Source organism: Callospermophilus lateralis, chromosome 7, assembly GCF_048772815.1.
Source record: "Callospermophilus lateralis isolate mCalLat2 chromosome 7, mCalLat2.hap1, whole genome shotgun sequence".
Lineage (NCBI taxonomy): Eukaryota > Metazoa > Chordata > Mammalia > Rodentia > Sciuridae > Callospermophilus > Callospermophilus lateralis.
Genome location: NC_135311.1, coordinates 112,826,870 through 112,844,686, shown reverse-complemented (window position 1 = coordinate 112,844,686; position 17,817 = coordinate 112,826,870). Strand labels below are relative to the sequence as shown.

Sequence of the window (17,817 nt, the reverse complement as noted above, 5' to 3'; positions counted from 1 at the left end):
CACTGTGAGAACAATAAGGAAAATTCTATGTAACTAGAAAGGTTATTTGCAATGGAATGGAAAAACTGTCTTCAATGTTGTAGGTACAGAGAAACAGAATACTAAATTGAAACTCCAGAGGCCTGTAGGCAAATCTCAGACAACAGCTATGTCCTCATTTTAATTAATTCCTTAACTGCTCACCTCACTCATAGTAAAGATCAAATAAAATAATGGGTATGAAAGGTACTTGGAAAAATACAAAATATTATACAAATAAAATCTTACCTTGGTTACAGTTATACTTGCTATACTGGAAATGAACTTTTGAAAATCTACATCTGACACATTCAGTCTGTCATACTAAATTTATAATAAAGAGTTTTTACCCGTTCTACAGATCGTGCCCTCTTCTTTGGCCGAGTAGGCAGCGCATCTTCCTTCGGACTGGTGTCTATTGCCCAATAGGATCCCTAAAGGTAAAGAAATAAATTATATTAACAGTATATTACAGTAACCCTGTGACATTAAAAGGGATTTTTTATAATCCTCTGCTCCAAAAGTAAACATTATGCAAATACAACAATGAAAAAGCAGCATAAGAAATACTAGTTTCAGATTGAGAAAAGTAAAGGTTATGAGAAGAAAGTCCATTTATAGTGAATTATTAAGAAAAAAAATTGTAAGCCGAAGAATAAGTCCAAAAACTTATGCCATGGCCAAATTAAAAGAGGAAATGATAAACCAAATACATTTTTTTAAAATATTATTTTTTAGTTGCAGTTGGACATAATACCTTTATTTTAATGAGGTGATGGCGTGCTAAGTGAGCACCCTACAGCTGGGCCACAACCCCAGCTCCCCCCATACATTTTAAATATACACTAATTCTTAATTCATATGATGACACCATATGACGTTCAAATCTCCTAATATTTTACATATAAAGATACTACATTTCTAGACCCTGTGACATCACAAATCTACATGGTAAGTAAAACAATTTATAAAGACATTTTATATTATATAAAATAAGAGTATCCTGAGAAGCAATAGTCTGTACATAAATCTTTCATTGCTTACTTCTACTATCATGACTTATTTTAATTATTCTCTTTGGTACAAGTTCTCATCTCATTAAAAAAAAATACGTATTGAGTGTCCATTGTGCTCCAGGCATTCAGGAATTCTTATTCCCCAAAATACTTTGAAAAGCATAGATGATAATAGTTTGTACATATTATACAAATGAGGAGACCAAAGCTCAGGAAGATAAAGTGTTTTTACCCAAGCAAGAATATGACAACCAACAACCAACACCAGAAACAGGATCTTAATTCTTAACTCCTTTCTCCTTCAATTATTCTGCTGCTATATACAAACATGAACAGATATGTACACACACACACATTTGGGGAAGGCGGCAACAATGAAGGGAGTAAGGGAAAGAAGACCTTTTCAGAAACAGGAATATAATGTATATCCTAGATTTATGACATAATATTCAAATTTAATCTTTGCCTCTATTATTTCATTAATCTTATTAGGCTGATTTTTCATACAATACTTTATAATAAAGGGAAATACAGTTTTCATTTATCAAGGCTCACATTTTAGCCTGACACAAACTATGGGTTTAGAGTTTTTTGAACATACCATTATTCTTCATTGCATCTGTACCTGCCCAAGAAGCTAATCTATCTGTAATCCATCCTTCAATGGACAAATTCATAATCCACCTTCAAAATTTACCTCAGATATTATCAAAAGGAATCTTTCTCTGATGGTCCTGCCACATCCAAGAACTCACTATTCTCCACCTCTATGACATTTCTATACTTTTTACTAAGACTATTCACTGTATTAACAATTTTGTTTATGGGTCTGTATCTTCTTCTAGGCTGTAAGCTCCTGAAAGGTAGGAGCCACTTTATTCATTTCTGTATCCAGTGTCAGGCACAATGTAAGACACAAAGGAAGTACTCAAGAGCTGGGGTTGTGGCTCAGTGGTAGAGCGCTTGCCTATCATGTGTGAGGCACTGGGTTTGATTCTCAGCACCATACAAATAAATTAAAATAAAGGTCCATTGACAACTTAAAAAAAAAAAGATATATATATATATATATATATATATATATATATATATATATATTTTTTTTTTTTTTTTTTCAATAAACATGTTGAAATGGGAAGGGAAAAACGTTCCTAACCAAGTGTGCTGATAATGTCAGTATATGAGGTGTGATGCCAGACCCTCTCAAATACTAGTTTATATATAAGTACCAGAGTTTAGCATTAATTTCATCTCCCAGCCCCTACTGGTATACTCCACTATGCTACCTTTTTAAGTGGTCACTGCATTTCAGTCAATGAATCTACCAGTCCTGGTATAAACTTGCCAGCAAACACATAAAATTTCGATTTTACAGAAAGTAAGCACTAAAAATGAAAACCAAACATTTTAATATGTATTACTTCTTACTTGAACACATGATAATTACATCATGATATTCAACTCTAAAAGAATATTATACAATAAATTTACTGTAGTTTCAGCACCCTGGGACCTCATAAATCTAAATGGTAACTAGCAAAATAAAGTAGAAAAAAAACTCAGACTGATTTGTTATGAAAATAAAGCTGGATGGAAAATATCAAAACTCATTCAACAATAGTTTTTAAAACACTGTTTATGGAAATGATAAATCCCAATGTTTATTTTGGATTAGTGTACATATGCGTATGAATCTGGAGAAACATTCAACATCCAAACTGTAGTCTGATTTGTTATTGAACATTTTAATAAAACTTTAAAAATGCTTCTGTTCTACACAAAATATGACTAGTTACAGCTTCTCACAAAGAGATCAACCACAGGGGGAAAAACACACAATCCTGAACATCCAAATATAAACATTAATGATTAAAATGTTTCACAAAATAATGAAATCTTCTATCTAGTGTCTCGGGAAATACTAGTATCTAAGTTTCGTCTGTGAAATGACAGGTTTGGATTAAGAAACCTTAAATTTCCTTTCACAAATAAAAATCACAATGAGATATTTCTCATACGCACTGGGCTATCTATTATCAAAACAACAGAAAATAACAAGAATTGGTAAAGATACAGAAAAAAATGGAACTTTTGTGCATTGCTGGAAAGAATGTAGAATGGTGCAGCTGCTGTGAAAAATGTTATGGCAGCTTCTCAAAATATTAGAATTACCAAATGATTCAGCAATTCCACTCTGAATATATAACAACAACAACAAAAACCTGAAAGCAAGAGCTTGGTATGCCCATGTTCATAACAACATTATTCACAATAGCCCAAAGGTAGAACCATCCCAACTGTGCACTGACAAACAAACAAACTAAGGTTTATATGTTCAATGGAATATTATTCTTTCTGGGGCTGGGGTTGTGGCTCAATGATAGAGGGCTTGCCTAGCATGTGTGAGGTGCTGGGTTCAATCCTCAGCACTGGATACAAATTAAAAAATAAAAAATTTTAAAAGGTCCATCTACAACTAAAATTTTTTTTTAAAAGGAAGGATTCTGACACATGCTACAAAGCAGATGAATGTGGAAGATATTAAGCTAAGTGAAATAAACGAGACATAGAAGGACAAACATTCTATAATTATGATTATATATACTTATAGTAGTCAAATTCAGAGATAAAAAGTTGAGTGGTGGTTGCCAGAGACAAGGGGAGGGAAAATAGGCAGTTATTGTTGAATGGATACAAAGTACATTTGGAAAGATGAAAAAGGTTCTGGAAATGGATGATGGTGATAGATACACAACAATGTAAAAGTACTTACTGCTACTGAACTATGCACTTAGGATGGTTCCAATGGTAAATTTTAGGTTGTGTATATTTTACCCCCCCACACACACACACACTCACAAAAAGTCCCTTTAAGCTACTTTTAGAAAACAGTTTCCCTCTCAGAGTAGTTCTTTCCTCTAGGTTTCTGTGGAGCAAATAGGATACAGGAAGTTTTTGTTTGGTTTTATTTTTAAAATCAATTGATTAAAGTATGTCTAAAATAAGATGCGTGCACTTTAAGTGTATAATTCAAGAAGTCTTGACAATTGTTACACATACGTGTAACTAACACCAAAATCAAAGACATTAAGCTTCCCTTCAACTAAAAAGCTTCTTTGTGTGTCTCAACAAGCAATTCCCTTTCCTTTGCCTCCAATTTCCGTCCCATACATTCACTGATCTGCTTCTTAACATTATAGTTTTGCCTTTTGTATAATTTCATATAAATGGACTCAACCATTAAAACTATTTTCTACTCTCATCAGCAATGTATGAGAGTCCAGCTGTTCACCCTTGCTGACACTTGCTATTTTAAGTCTTTTTAATCACAGCCATCCTAATTCTGTGTAGTTATGTCTCAGGGGTTTTCATGTATATTTCTGTAACAAATAACAATGCTGGGCATGTATTTATTTGCCATTCATATATTTTTTGTGAAATTATTTTTTGCCAACGTTTTATTTGGATTATAAGAATTTGGCTTTTTGTACTGTGAGAATTTATATTTTATATATATATATATATACACATATATATTTTCTGAATAACAAGTCCTCTGGCAGATGATATTGTGAATATTCTCTCCCAGTCTGTAGTTATCTATTTGTTTATATGCATGATACCCTTTTTAAGGACCAATAAGCTTTTAATTCAATAAAGTCTAATTTATTGAGTTTCCTTTTATGGTTTGTTTTTATTGTTGTGGTTGTTTGTTTATTTGCTTGCTTGCTTATTCATTTTGTTTTTTGGAAATACTGAACCCAGGCTTTGCACATGCTGGGCAAGCACTATACCACTACATCCTCAGCCCTATGGTACATATTGGCATATGTACATCCTCAGCCCTATGGTACCATATTAGCATATTGGTACAAGATGGCACATATTTTCCACAATGTTGTCTGTTGTCTTCTGTAAGTTTTATAGTCTCAACTTTCAACATTAGGACTCTGATCACTTAAGAGTTACTTTTCTATATAAGGTAGGGATCAACATTAATTTTTCTTACACCCACATACATAGCATCTCTCTTGAAAAGACCTTTCTATTGAATACAATAATATACCTGTCAAAAGTAAGCTGAATATAAACATGGGTCAATTTCTGAACTCTACTGCATTGAACTGACACTACCTATTTATCCTTATGCAAAGTCATTTTTGTCTTGATTTTTCTAACTATGTACAAATTTGAAATAAAGCAATATGTACGCTACAACTCTGGCTTCCCCCAACTAAATTCTTTGCCTATTCTATGTCCTTTGCATGTCCATAAAAATATGAGAACTGGTGTTAGTTTCAAAGAAAGAAGCCTGATGTAATTTTTTTTAATGGAATTACATTAACTTTATAAATCAACCTTGGGAAAACTGATATCTAGCAACAAAGAATCCTCTTAGTCCACAAACATGCTATTTCTCTCCATTTATTTAGGTTTTTTAAATATTTCTCTTCATAATGTATTTTACAAACAGGTGTACATTCGTTTTGTTAAAGTGCAACCCTAAAATGTCATTATTTTGAATGCTATGGTAAATGGAATTGCTTCTGTTAATTTCATTTTCCAATTTTCCCTTGTTAGTATAGAAAAAATTATAATGACCCTTTATCTTGTGACCTTGCTAAACTCAAATTATTAGTTCTAGTATTAATTCCATAGATTCTTCTTTGGAATTTTCTACATATGCAATAATGTTGTCTACAAATGAAGATTTTATTTATTCTTTTTAAAACATGGCTGTCTTTTATTTCTTTTTCTTGCCTTATTCCATTGGATAGGACTTAATAGAATGTTAAATAAAAATGTGGGAATGAAAATATGCTTGTTTTGTTCTCAAACTCAGAGGGAAGGAATTTAATATCACATTATTAAAAATAATATAAGGGCTGGGGCTGTAGCTCAATGGTAGAGTGCTTGCCTCTCATACACTCGGTGCTGGGTTCAATTCTCAGCATGACATAAAAATAAAATAAAGGTATTGTGTCCATCTACAACTAAAAAAACATTTTCTAATGATATGACCTGTACATTTTTCAGATACTTTAATCAAGGAAATTCCTTTTTATACCTAGTTTGCTAAATGTTAAGTTTAATATATGACTTTTCAGCCCTCTTTTACTCACATGGTGAGTAACACCAGTTTTCTAATTTTAAGCTGCAATGCATTCCTGGGACAACTCCTACTTGAGGTCATAATTTTCTCCTTTTTTAATGATACCAAGGATTGCACCCAGGGGTGCTCTACTACTGAGCTTCATCCCCAGCCCTTTTTATTTTTTATTTTGATACAGGGCATAAGTTGCCCAGGCTGGCCTCAAACTTGCAATCCTCCTGCTTTAGACTCCTGAGTCACGGGGACTATAGGCATGTGCCACCTTGCCTGGCTATTTTCTCCTTTTTATATAGGGTCTATGTTCATGAAGAATACTGGTCTGTAGTTTTATTGTCACTTCTTTGCCTGACTTTATTATCATGGTAATACTGGTCTCATGAAATTGAAAAACTATTCCTTCTTCCACTATTTTTTAAAAAATATTTGTGTGTGTGTGTGTGGGGGGGGGATTGGTATTATTTTTTTCCTTAAATGTTTCAGCTTCTGGTTTCACTACTTTTTCTTTGTTTTCTGTTTCACTTATCATCACCATTGCCTTTATTATTCCTTCCTTCTATTTCCTGTAAATTTTCCCTTTTCTAACTTCTTATGAACATGCTTAGGTAACTATTTTTTTTTTATTTTTTATTTTGAGACAGGGTTTCACTAATTGCTGAAGCTGACCTAGAACTTGTGATCATGATACCTCAGCCTTCCAAGTTATAGGTGTGTACTACTACACCTAGCTATAAGCATCTTTGTAAAATACTGCTTTAGCTCTATCTTACAAATTATGTTCTGCTCTCATTATCATTCATTCCAAAATATTTTCCAATATGTTTTCTGATTTCTCCTTTGATCCAGAGGTACTTCAAATATAGAAATTACTCTTTGTGATTTCACCCTTTAATAAATCTACTGAAACTTGTTTTGATATACGGTCTGTTTGGTAAGTATGTCCTGTGCATTTAAAAAGAATAGATATCTTGCAATTGATAGATATTGTGTTCAGATCCTTAAGTACTTTTCTGTCTAGCTATTCTATTTCCTAAAATCTCCAGCAATAACTGTGGGTTTATCTACTTCTTTCATCAGTTCTGAGAGTTTTTGCTTCTTTTTAAAGCTTTTCTTTTTGACACATACGTTTCTAATTCTTAAATATGCCTAATAAACTGATCTTTTCTTCTGCTATCTCCATATAGCATTCAGTGAATTTTTCATTTAGTTAGTATGCTTTTTAGCTCTATAATTTTCTTTTTTTTCCATCTCAGCTGAAATTCTCTATCTGTTCATTAATTATCTGAATATATTTTATTTAACTCACTGAGATTGTTTTTGAGGAGTTGCTGGAGATAGTGCTCATGAGAGTCCCTGGAATCTATCATCACTAAAAATACAAATAATGGCTATTTTGAAATATATGTCTCCTAAAGTTAGGACACCTGTTGCACCTGATTCAGGAGCTCTGCCACTGTTTGGCTGTACCATCCTTAGGCTTGTTCCTTAACTCAACTTGGTATCAGTGTCCTTATCTGTGATATAGTGGTGATAATTACATCACCCTCTTGATAAGGCTCTCTGACCTTGTACAGTAAGTGTTTCTTTTGTACTTAGCAAAGCTGTCCTTCCTGTGAGGCAATGTGGGCTGGGCATTTCCCAAAGTCAGGAAAATGATAGGAGGTAAATTCACACGTCCTTCAACATAAAATCACATGCTTCCTGCAGATAACTTCAATTTTTACCAGAGCCATTCTGACATCACTTCTTACTCTTCCAGGCAAGGTGCCTGTGAAGTTTTCCCTGAGTAATGCACTACTGAATGCCAATAAACCGACTTTGATATTAGATGGTCATGTGGCATAATAAAGATTCCATCTATTAATCCAATCTAGATTCAAATCCCAGATCTGCCTGTATGCATGAATTACCAAAACTTTGATCCACTTTACCCATCTATTTCATAGAACTGTCATGAGAATTAATCTTAAGTTATCACTATTTACTGTCTGAGTCCAACAGACACTTTGTTTAGAGTTAAAATCATTGTACAAATATTTTATACAGTAAGGGATAGTGGAAAACAACCTTGAGACATTTAGCAGAAATTTAAAACATAGCAAACACAAATTTCATATACACACACACACTTTATATCTTTCAATACTCCTAGTTTTGAAGGTTTATATACTGAAATGGTCAACATCTTTTGAATGCAACTAACTGCTTATTAACTGCCATGTATGAAACTTAAACTTATCTTTATAAATACCGAGTTCATATCTCATATCTCTAAAACATTCTACTTTACTATTCTGTTTTTTTTCTTAAATCTTACTATTGAAAGACAATCTTTCAATCCAGTTTTCAAATACATTTCTAACATATTCTAGAGTATTATTATTTCTGGTTCTTCTTGTACTCATATTCCCAAAAATAATACTTATAAGATTAAAAAATACTGTCCCATGTCCTTCCAGTAAAGCAGGTTAATTCAACTTCTAGTTACAAAATACTGTTATGAAGACCTTGTTGAGTGATTAAATAGATGAGACTAATACATTATCTTTTTGTTCTTAGATATCACTAATTTAATACTTTGAGAAAAATTATCTAGTATATCATCAACTCAATTTCATCATCATAATAACCTCTTTGTTATCTCCTGATTAATGGATAATGGTAAACCACCTTTCTCTGCCAAATTTCTTTGGCATGATGAGAAGAAATTAAATTCTCATTTATGTTCAGTGAAAGCCAAAAAAACTTAAAATGGGGTGTGTGTGTGTATGTGTGTGTGTGTGTATACAAGCCTTTATTTATAGACTCTAGAAAGATGACATAATATTTTGTGAAACAATAAGAAAACTCAAGGATAACAGAGATGATTTCATTATTAAAACATCCTAGGTTATTCATTGATACTTCTGCATTCTTATTATTTTAGTGTTTGGGCACAGTGGAGACAATTTATGAGTAACAATGAGAACACTCTTAGGATGATGAAGTCATTTCAAGATACAGGAAAAATAAGATCACTAAGATCCCAAAATGTATCTAAGATTTGCAATAAATCCCATATAATAATAGAAAGATAGAATGCAGTTTAATAAGATTTTTTTCCTACTTGTTCATTGGAAGACTTCTAAGAAAGGATTTTCAGTCATAAAATATTAATCAAGTAGTCAGAAGTGTTCAAAATAGGTACTTAAAAATCCAGCTTGAGGCCAATGAACCCTGAGAGTATACTGAGGATTAAATGAAATACATATGAAAATATTCCCTCCTCCACTATTTGACCTCATAATGCCTTTTATTAATCTTAAAATACTCTTTAGCACTTTCTAGAATCAAAGAGAAAGCACACAATATTTGGCAAATCCTAAATTTTAAAAGCTGTCCATTTAGTATAGAGCTTTTTATGTAATTACCTAAGGGAATTACAACTAGAAAAGGTAAATAATTTGGCTGCTTGTAAAGATGTATCCTTTCACTTAGCATCTGCCATATGACTACTTTGACAAAGAAAAGGCAAATAAAAGACAAACACCAAATCTATGTATAAGACCAGAAACTTTACAACTATTAGAAGAGAACATAGGGGAAACACTTCAACATATAAGCACAGGCATCAACTTCTTGAATAAACTCTTACAGGTCAGGAAATAAGAGAAAGGATCAATAAATGAGATGGCATCAAATCAAAAAGCCTCTGCAGAGCAAAGATAACTACAGTGTGAGGACAGAGTCTACAGAATTGGAGAAAACTTGCCAGCTACTCTTATGACAGAGGATTAATATCCAGAATACATAAATAACTCAAAAAACTCAATATCAATCAATAAACAAACAGATAACTTAAGCTAGGAATAGGAATGTACATCTATAATTCCAGCAATTTAGAGGAGGCTAAATTTGAGGCCAGCCTAGACAACTAACTTAGTGAGACCCTGTCTAAAAATAGAAAAAGAAAAAGAAAAAGAAAAAAAGGACTGGAATGTAGCTCACTGATAAAACAACCCTGGGTACAATCCCCAGTATCGCAAAAATAAGTAAGTAAAAATACAAATAAATAAATAAATAAATAGTCAGCCCACCCATTCAACAAATGGACAAATGGACTTCTCCAAAGAAATATAAATGGCCAACAGCTATATGAAAAAATGTTTAACATCTTAACCACCAGATAAATGTAAATCAAAACTATACTGAGATTCCACCTCACTCTAGTCACGGCAACAATCATCAAGAATAAAAACAACAAGAAATGCTGGTGAAGATGCAGGGGGAAAGGACCTCATATATATTGTTGGTAGGAATGTAAATTAGTATAGCCACTTGAGAAATCAGTATGGAAGTTCCTCAAGAACTAGAAATGGCACCACCACATTATCCAGCTATACCACTCTTCAATATGTATCCATAAGAATTAAAGTCAGCATAGTTTAGGGATACATGCATACCATGTTTACTGCAGCACAATTCACAATAACTTATGGAATCAGCCTAGACTTCCATCAAAAGATGAATGGATAAAGAAAATGAATACATATATACAATGGAGTTTTATTCAGTCAATAAAGAATGAAATTATGTCATCTGTAGGAAAATGGATGAAACTGAAGAGAATCATATTAAGCAAAACAAGCCAGTCAGAGAAAAGTATTATGTTTTTTCTCGTATGTAGATGCTAAAGGGACACCTCCCACCCCACCCACCCCGATAAAAGGTCATGAAAGTAGAGTGAAGGAAGGCAAGCAGGGGAAGGGAGGATGAAGGAGGGAAAGGCATTGGAAAGTAATACTGACCAATTATGTTATGTATTTTGTATGTTTGTTATGTATGTATGTATTATGTGTGAATATGCCACAATGAAACTCATTGCTCTGTATAAAAAGTATGAATCAATTTTAAAAAAAGACAAGTAACAATAGCCAAAACATTTTTAGTAAGGCTTATTATCAAAATGAAAATGAGCTAGGTGCAATAGTGTGTGCCCTAAGTCCCAGCTACTTAGGAGGCTGAGGTAAGAGGAGCTCCTTAGCCCAGTCAGGAGTTGAAGGCCAGCCTGGACAACACAATGAGAGTCAGGTTATGAAAGAAAAAAGAAGGAAGATGAAAGGGCAACTAGCTATATATGAACATAATCCTGAATATGATATAACCCAACAAATGAGAAAGTTACATATTAAATCAAACTGACTAAACATAAATCTTAAGCAGATACCAGAAAGGTGAATAAATCATCTTAATGAATTCATCAAGGCTTGGCTCTGTACTAGGCACAATGCTGGCATTAGGAGTACAAATTAAAGAAGTCTCGTCCCTAGCATGGAGAGGGAGACAGAAAAGATATCCACGTGGTTAACTTTCTCACCACCTAATTGTCATAGCTCAAATGTCACTCCCTCAATGAACTTACCTAGCACACTTTTGAAAAGTGCAATCTACATGCATGTTCACCTTACCCAGCTCTCTATTTTTTTCCTCCAGCATTTACACTGTATACCATTTTATATATTTAAGTATTTGCTTTTTTTTTTCATTCTTCTCCCATTGGATTGTAAGTTCCTCAAGGGAATTAATTTTTGTCTGTTTTTGTTTGCTGGTTTACCCTAATGCCCAGCACATAAAAGACAAGTAAATAACACCCATAGAATGCTAAAGCCAAAACATTCAATCCATAAGGATCATTGTGCTCAGATACGGTGGGAAGAAGAAAAGGACAAAAATAACTTTAGGCAGATCTAAGGTTCATGAATTCCCCAGAGGGGTCTGTAGATAGGATTTAGGGGGCTACATTAACTCAGATAAGGAAAACATGCTAAAATTCAGAATTTCCTTCCAATATGAATGTAAGGAATAAACCAATGTAGCATTTGTAATGCCTGAAAATCAGTTTATTTCATGCTGTGTTAATAATTTTTGCAAATATCTCAAAATGGCAATTACACTAATCAAATTTTTATTTAACCAAGGAAACATATAAATTACTGTATCATAAATTTGTTTCAATATTTTTATAACTGTTCATCTTTTTAATCTTATATGTTTTGGAATATGTCCTTAAAAATATTATTTTGAAAAGGGGGCCACATGCTTGACCACAACTGTCATCAGAGCCATGGCATAAACAAATGTTAAAGAACTCTCTGGTACTAAAGTCTTAAGACCTATGAAAGAAAAGAAGACACTATGAAAACTATTCATGTGACTAGGTTAAAGAAAGACATAATAAGAGATGAATAAAGAAAATTAAAATTTATTTTTAACTCTTATTACAACTAGATAACACTATAAGGGAGTAGTGCTAAGAAGCACTTCATAATCAACTGTCCTTACCTCTTACCCTACTCATCAAAGAAAAGATCAGAATAAAAAGAAGCAAAGTGACATTTGAGCTAGGCATTAAAAAATGAGACAATGGGGCTGGGGTTGTGGCTCAGTGGCACATAACTTGCCTAGCACATGTGAGGCACTAGGTTCAATCCTCAGCACCACAGTAACAAATAAAATAAAGGCATTCTGTCCATCTACAACTATAATTTTTTTTTTTTTTTTTAATGAGAGGACAGAAAGGAAGGCTTTTTAGACATAGAAAAGAGTATGGGCAAAACATGGAGACATAAACCTGCATCATAAAAGCAGAAAACATGGTGGACTGTAGTTTAAATATAAAGTTTAGGGACATGGAGCTGGGGGTTGGAGTTAAAAATGGGGCAGCAGACCCAGATTTGTGTTTTCACTTGTGTGCCATATCTTAAGACAGCACTGCAGAAGGTGGAATCTAAGAAGGTGGAAGTAAGCAAAGATTATAGAAAGGAGATCAGCTGGAAGCGACAGAGTAACCCAAATTATATATTATTAAAATGTTTTTTTAAAAATTTCATTTCTGTAATTACTTTGTTTTCATATAAAAATCCAGAATCTCAAAAGATCAATGATGATGTAAACAATCAGATGGAAGACTGAATTAGGTTCATGAGGTGCCTAAAACACTCCATATAGAACAGTGCAGTTCTTTTTTTTTTTTTTTTTTAACATTTTTAGTTGCAGATGGCCATAATAGCTTCATTTTATTTATTTATATACTGATGTGGTGCTGAGGATCGAACCCAGTGCCTCACATATGCTAGGCAGGTACCCTAACACTGAGCCACAAACCTAGCACAGGTCAGATTTTAATACTTTCTTATTATAAAAACCCATAGGAAAACAGTCTTTTGGGTTATCTCACATTCAAACAGGTCAGGGACCACCCAGAAGCACTAACACTAGAGCATCAAAGTAACTGGCTGAATATGTTTCACCAACTATCTATGAACAAACACAAAAGTCCCAAATGGAAATTCCAGAATTAAAACATCTAATAATTTAAATAAAAACTCCACTAGATTTGCTTAACAATACACTGGACAGAGTCAAAGGGTCAGAGATATTATAGATGAGTAGAAATTAACCAACCTGAAGAATAAGAGGAGAAAAATGAATAAAGCTTCAGGAAATTGTGAAACAATATCAAAGTTTATCAAACTGAATGTTAAAAGGAAAGGAGGAAAAAATGTGCCGAAATAAATTTTTAAAGAAATAGTAACTGAAATACTCCAAATTTGATGAAAACCTTTTCTTATGGATTCTAGAAGCTTGGCAAACCTCAAGCAAAATTAAATGTGAAAAAAACTACACTGAAGCACAAAATAGTCAAAACTGCAAAAATCTAAAGATAAAGAAAAAAAACCTGAAAGCCAATGAAAAAAGGGGGTAGAATGTAGGAGAGACACATTATGTAGGGAACAAAATATAAATGATAGCTAAAATACTGGAGGCCAAGGACAATGGAACATCTTCAAAGTCCCCAAGGGACTTTGCAAACCCAGAATTTCATATTCAGAAAAAGTACCCTGAGGGTAGAATCCAGACTTCTTCAGATAAACAAAAGCCCACAAAACTTGTTACCTAAATACCTACACTGAAAGAAATGTCAAAAGATAATAGGTTAAAGGAAAAAGATATCAGATGGAAACTTGGATTATAGGAAAGAACATCAGAAAAGGTAAGTAACAAAGATTTTCTTCAAAGTAATTTCCTTAAAAGACAAGCAATAAAACAAATCCTAAGGTGGGATTTATGAGGTAAGTAGAAGCATAAAATACTATAACTGAAAAAGGGAGGGGGGACAAATAAATAAATGGTATTAAAATGGAATTAAATTGTTGTAAGATTATTAACTTATAAAATAGATAGCAAGAGATAAACACTAAGTGATATGAAATGGAAGGTGGTATATTATCTTTACATAGATTGTCAAGTGCCATAATGACTACTAACAAAATGTCATAAAAAAAACAGCACAACTAGGTGGGACTGCAAATTGATGCAGCCAATATGGAAAGGAGTATGGAGATTCCTTGGAAAACTGGAAATGGAACCACCATTTAACCCAGCTATCCCACTCCTTAGTCTATACCCAAAGAACTTAAAAACACGATACTACTGGGACACAGCCACATCCATGTTTATAGCAGAACAATTACAATAAACTGTGGAACCAACCTAGATGGCCTTCAGCTGATGAATGGATAACGAAAATGTGGTATATATACACAATGGAATACTATTCAGCATTAAAAGAGAATAAAATCATGGTATTTGCAGGTAAATGGATGGAGTTGGAAAATATAATGCTAAGAGAAGTTATCCAATCCCAAAAAATAAAATGACAAATGTCTTCTTTGATAAGGATGCTGATTCATAATGTGGTTGGGGTGGGGAGCATAGGTGGATTAGATGAACTCTAGATAGAACAAAGGGGAACAAGGGTGGACATGGGGGTAGGAAAGACAGTGGAATGAGATGAACATCATTACCCTGTAAGTACATGTATGAAGACATGAATGGTGTGACTCTATTTTGTATACAACCAGGGATATGAAAAATTGCACTCTATATGTATAATAATATTATGTTTTTCTGCTGACACACATAATAAACTAGAATTTTTAAAAAAAATACCAAAAAAAACAAAAAAACAGCACGTCTAAAACCTTAATAGAGGAACCAGGTGCCCAGTGGCACATACCTGTAATCCCAGCAACTCAGGAAGCTGAGGCAGGAGAATCACAAGTTTGAGACCAGCCTCAGCAACTTAGCAAGACCCTCAGCAACTTAGTGAGACTCTGTCTCAAAATAAAAATAAAAACGTCTGAGGATGTAGCTCAGTGATAAAGTGGCCCTAGGTTAAATGCCCAATAACCCCCTAAAAAAGAAGTCAATAGAGGAAATAAAATACTATATTCTTTGATTAACCCCAAAGATTGCAGGAATGAAGCAACACAGAAATAAAACAAATACTCATCACACTAAGCATCATATCACATATAGAGTCTAAGCATCCTAGTTAAAAGGCAAATTGTTGGATAATTTAAAAAACAAGAACCAGTGACTATTTAAAGACTGAAAAAAGACCAAAAAAAAAAAAAAAATGAAGTAGTATAGAAAACTAGAATGGATAAATTGGTAGCAGACAAATTAAGCTCTTAGAAAAGCAGTTTTAGAAAATAAGGAAAGGGGCTGAAGGTGTACAGCTCAGTGAAGAGTGTTTGCTGAGCATGTTCAAGGCAATGAGTTGGAGCACCAGCACCAACCCAAAAAGAAAAAAGTTAAGGAAACATTTCATAAAAAGAAAAAAACAATTCAAGAGATTAAATAAATCATATACAAATATTAATTTGAAGTGGACTGCAGACTTAAATATAAATATATAAAATATAAAAAATTTCATGACTTTGATTTCCTGAACAACACACCAAAGTCAGTAACCAGTAAATTAAAACTAATATATTAGATTTTCTCAAAATTTTGTACTCTTTAAGACTCTACTAGAAAAAGAAGAAAGGCAAACAAGTCTGAGAAAATGTTTACACAAGATAAATCTAAGAAAGACTGAGAATATCGTACAACTTAGTAATGACACCAAATTTTGTTGTTACTGTTGTAGTGGCAATGGTGGTGGTGCTGGGGATTGAACTGAGGGCCTAGTGCATGTGAGACAAGCACTCTACCAACTGAGCTATATCCTCAGCCCACCAAAAAAATTTTTAAAGCAAAAGACTTTTAAAACAACCTTCAGAAAAGAAAAAAAATTTTAAAGCAAAAGACTTTTAAAACAACCTTCAGAAAAGAAAACTTTCACACAAATGGCTAGTAAGCACATGAAGAGATGCTCAAAATCAATAGTCATTTCATTAGGAAAATCATTCTACTTGGTAACCAGTAGAATGGCTAAAGTTAAAACAATAGTTAAACTACTGGCCAGGATGTAGCAAAATTGAACTCTCCTGTATTGCTACTGAGAACGTTAAAATGGATGTTTAGTTTCTTATAAACTTAATCCTCCACCCATCCTCTGACCCAGCAATTCTATTATTCAAGAGAACTAAAAGCATATGCCCATAAAAAACATAGAATTTCCTAATAGTGTTTTTAATTATTTTTTTTAGTTGTCAATGGACATTTATTTCACTTATTTACTCTTGGTGTTTTGAATTGAACCCCATGCCTCACACACGCGAGGCAAGCACTCTACCAGCCCCTAAAAGCTACAACTCCAGCCCCTGAAAGTTTTTTCAAAACAGCCCCTAATTGAAAACACCTCAAATATCCACCAATACATAAATGGATACACAAATTGGGGTACATAAATACAATACTTAATAATAAAAAATGGTACATGAAACAGCACCATAGACATTGTGCTGAGTGAAAAGGGCATGTATATACTGAATCGTTCTATTTATAGAAATTTTACTATATAAAGTTTATGAGAACTTACATAAAAAAAAATCTATTACAGATTCAAAGATCATGATCTAAAACTGGAATCTGACCACAGATTTGAGGATCAAGATAATGCATGTGAAAGAGCTCTAAATTCTAAAAGGCAATATTAGAATGTAGGCATTATTTAATTCATGCCAAAAATTCTGGTACAGAAAGTAAATGTCCTCCTAAAAGGGTGAAATGCAATGGCTTAGTCTGTAAAATCCCTAAAATCACTAACTGAAATTCTACACCTTTGTCTACATATTAAAAACAACAACAAAAAAAACACTGCAAACTTCAAGATGCCCTAATACAAAGGTTATCTCTAGAGAGAGAGTGAACCTGAACTGAAAACAAAGTAGCAATTTTAATAGGAAAAAAAATCAAACAAATAATACATATGATCCATAAACTTGAAATTTAAGGTAAAGAGATACAGAAAATGTACTGGAAATGAAGACATGACAAAGACCAACAACAGACTTAAATGCTTTTATTCTCTTTACAAAATATTTATTACTTCAAATAAAGTCCATTTTTATTATTCTAATACTTTATATGTGGTTGAAATTTTATGTCAACTCAAGGTACCCTGGTTTCTCACATACTAATTGACCTTTCTTTAACAAGTCTTGGTCTGATTATAGCCTAATAAAAATGCTTTTATTTGCTTAAATATAAATAAACCCAAGCTAATATTAACTTCTTGGAGAGTATTCCCTATAAAAGCAGCTAGCCATTCTAAATGGCTATTTCTATGAATTTTATGTTTTAACCTATTTCTCCCAGTGTTCCAGATACCATATTTGTCCAATATCCTATTTAAAGATCTATTTTCATTCTTAATGATAATAAAGGATATATAAGCTCTAG

The 17,817-nt window shown here is 33.0% G+C and overlaps 1 protein-coding gene across 2 annotated transcripts in view; it reads right to left on the bottom strand.

The window, feature by feature from the left end:
• Positions 1-17,817, bottom strand: part of Foxj3 (forkhead box J3) — a 113,834-nt gene that overhangs the window by 38,525 nt on the left and 57,492 nt on the right. For both annotated transcript variants that reach the window (XM_076860628.2, XM_076860629.2), the window contains exon 5: positions 369-452. In XM_076860628.2, coding sequence (XP_076716743.1) covers positions 369-452 — 84 coding nt within the window. The remainder of the gene's footprint in view (positions 1-368; positions 453-17,817) is intronic.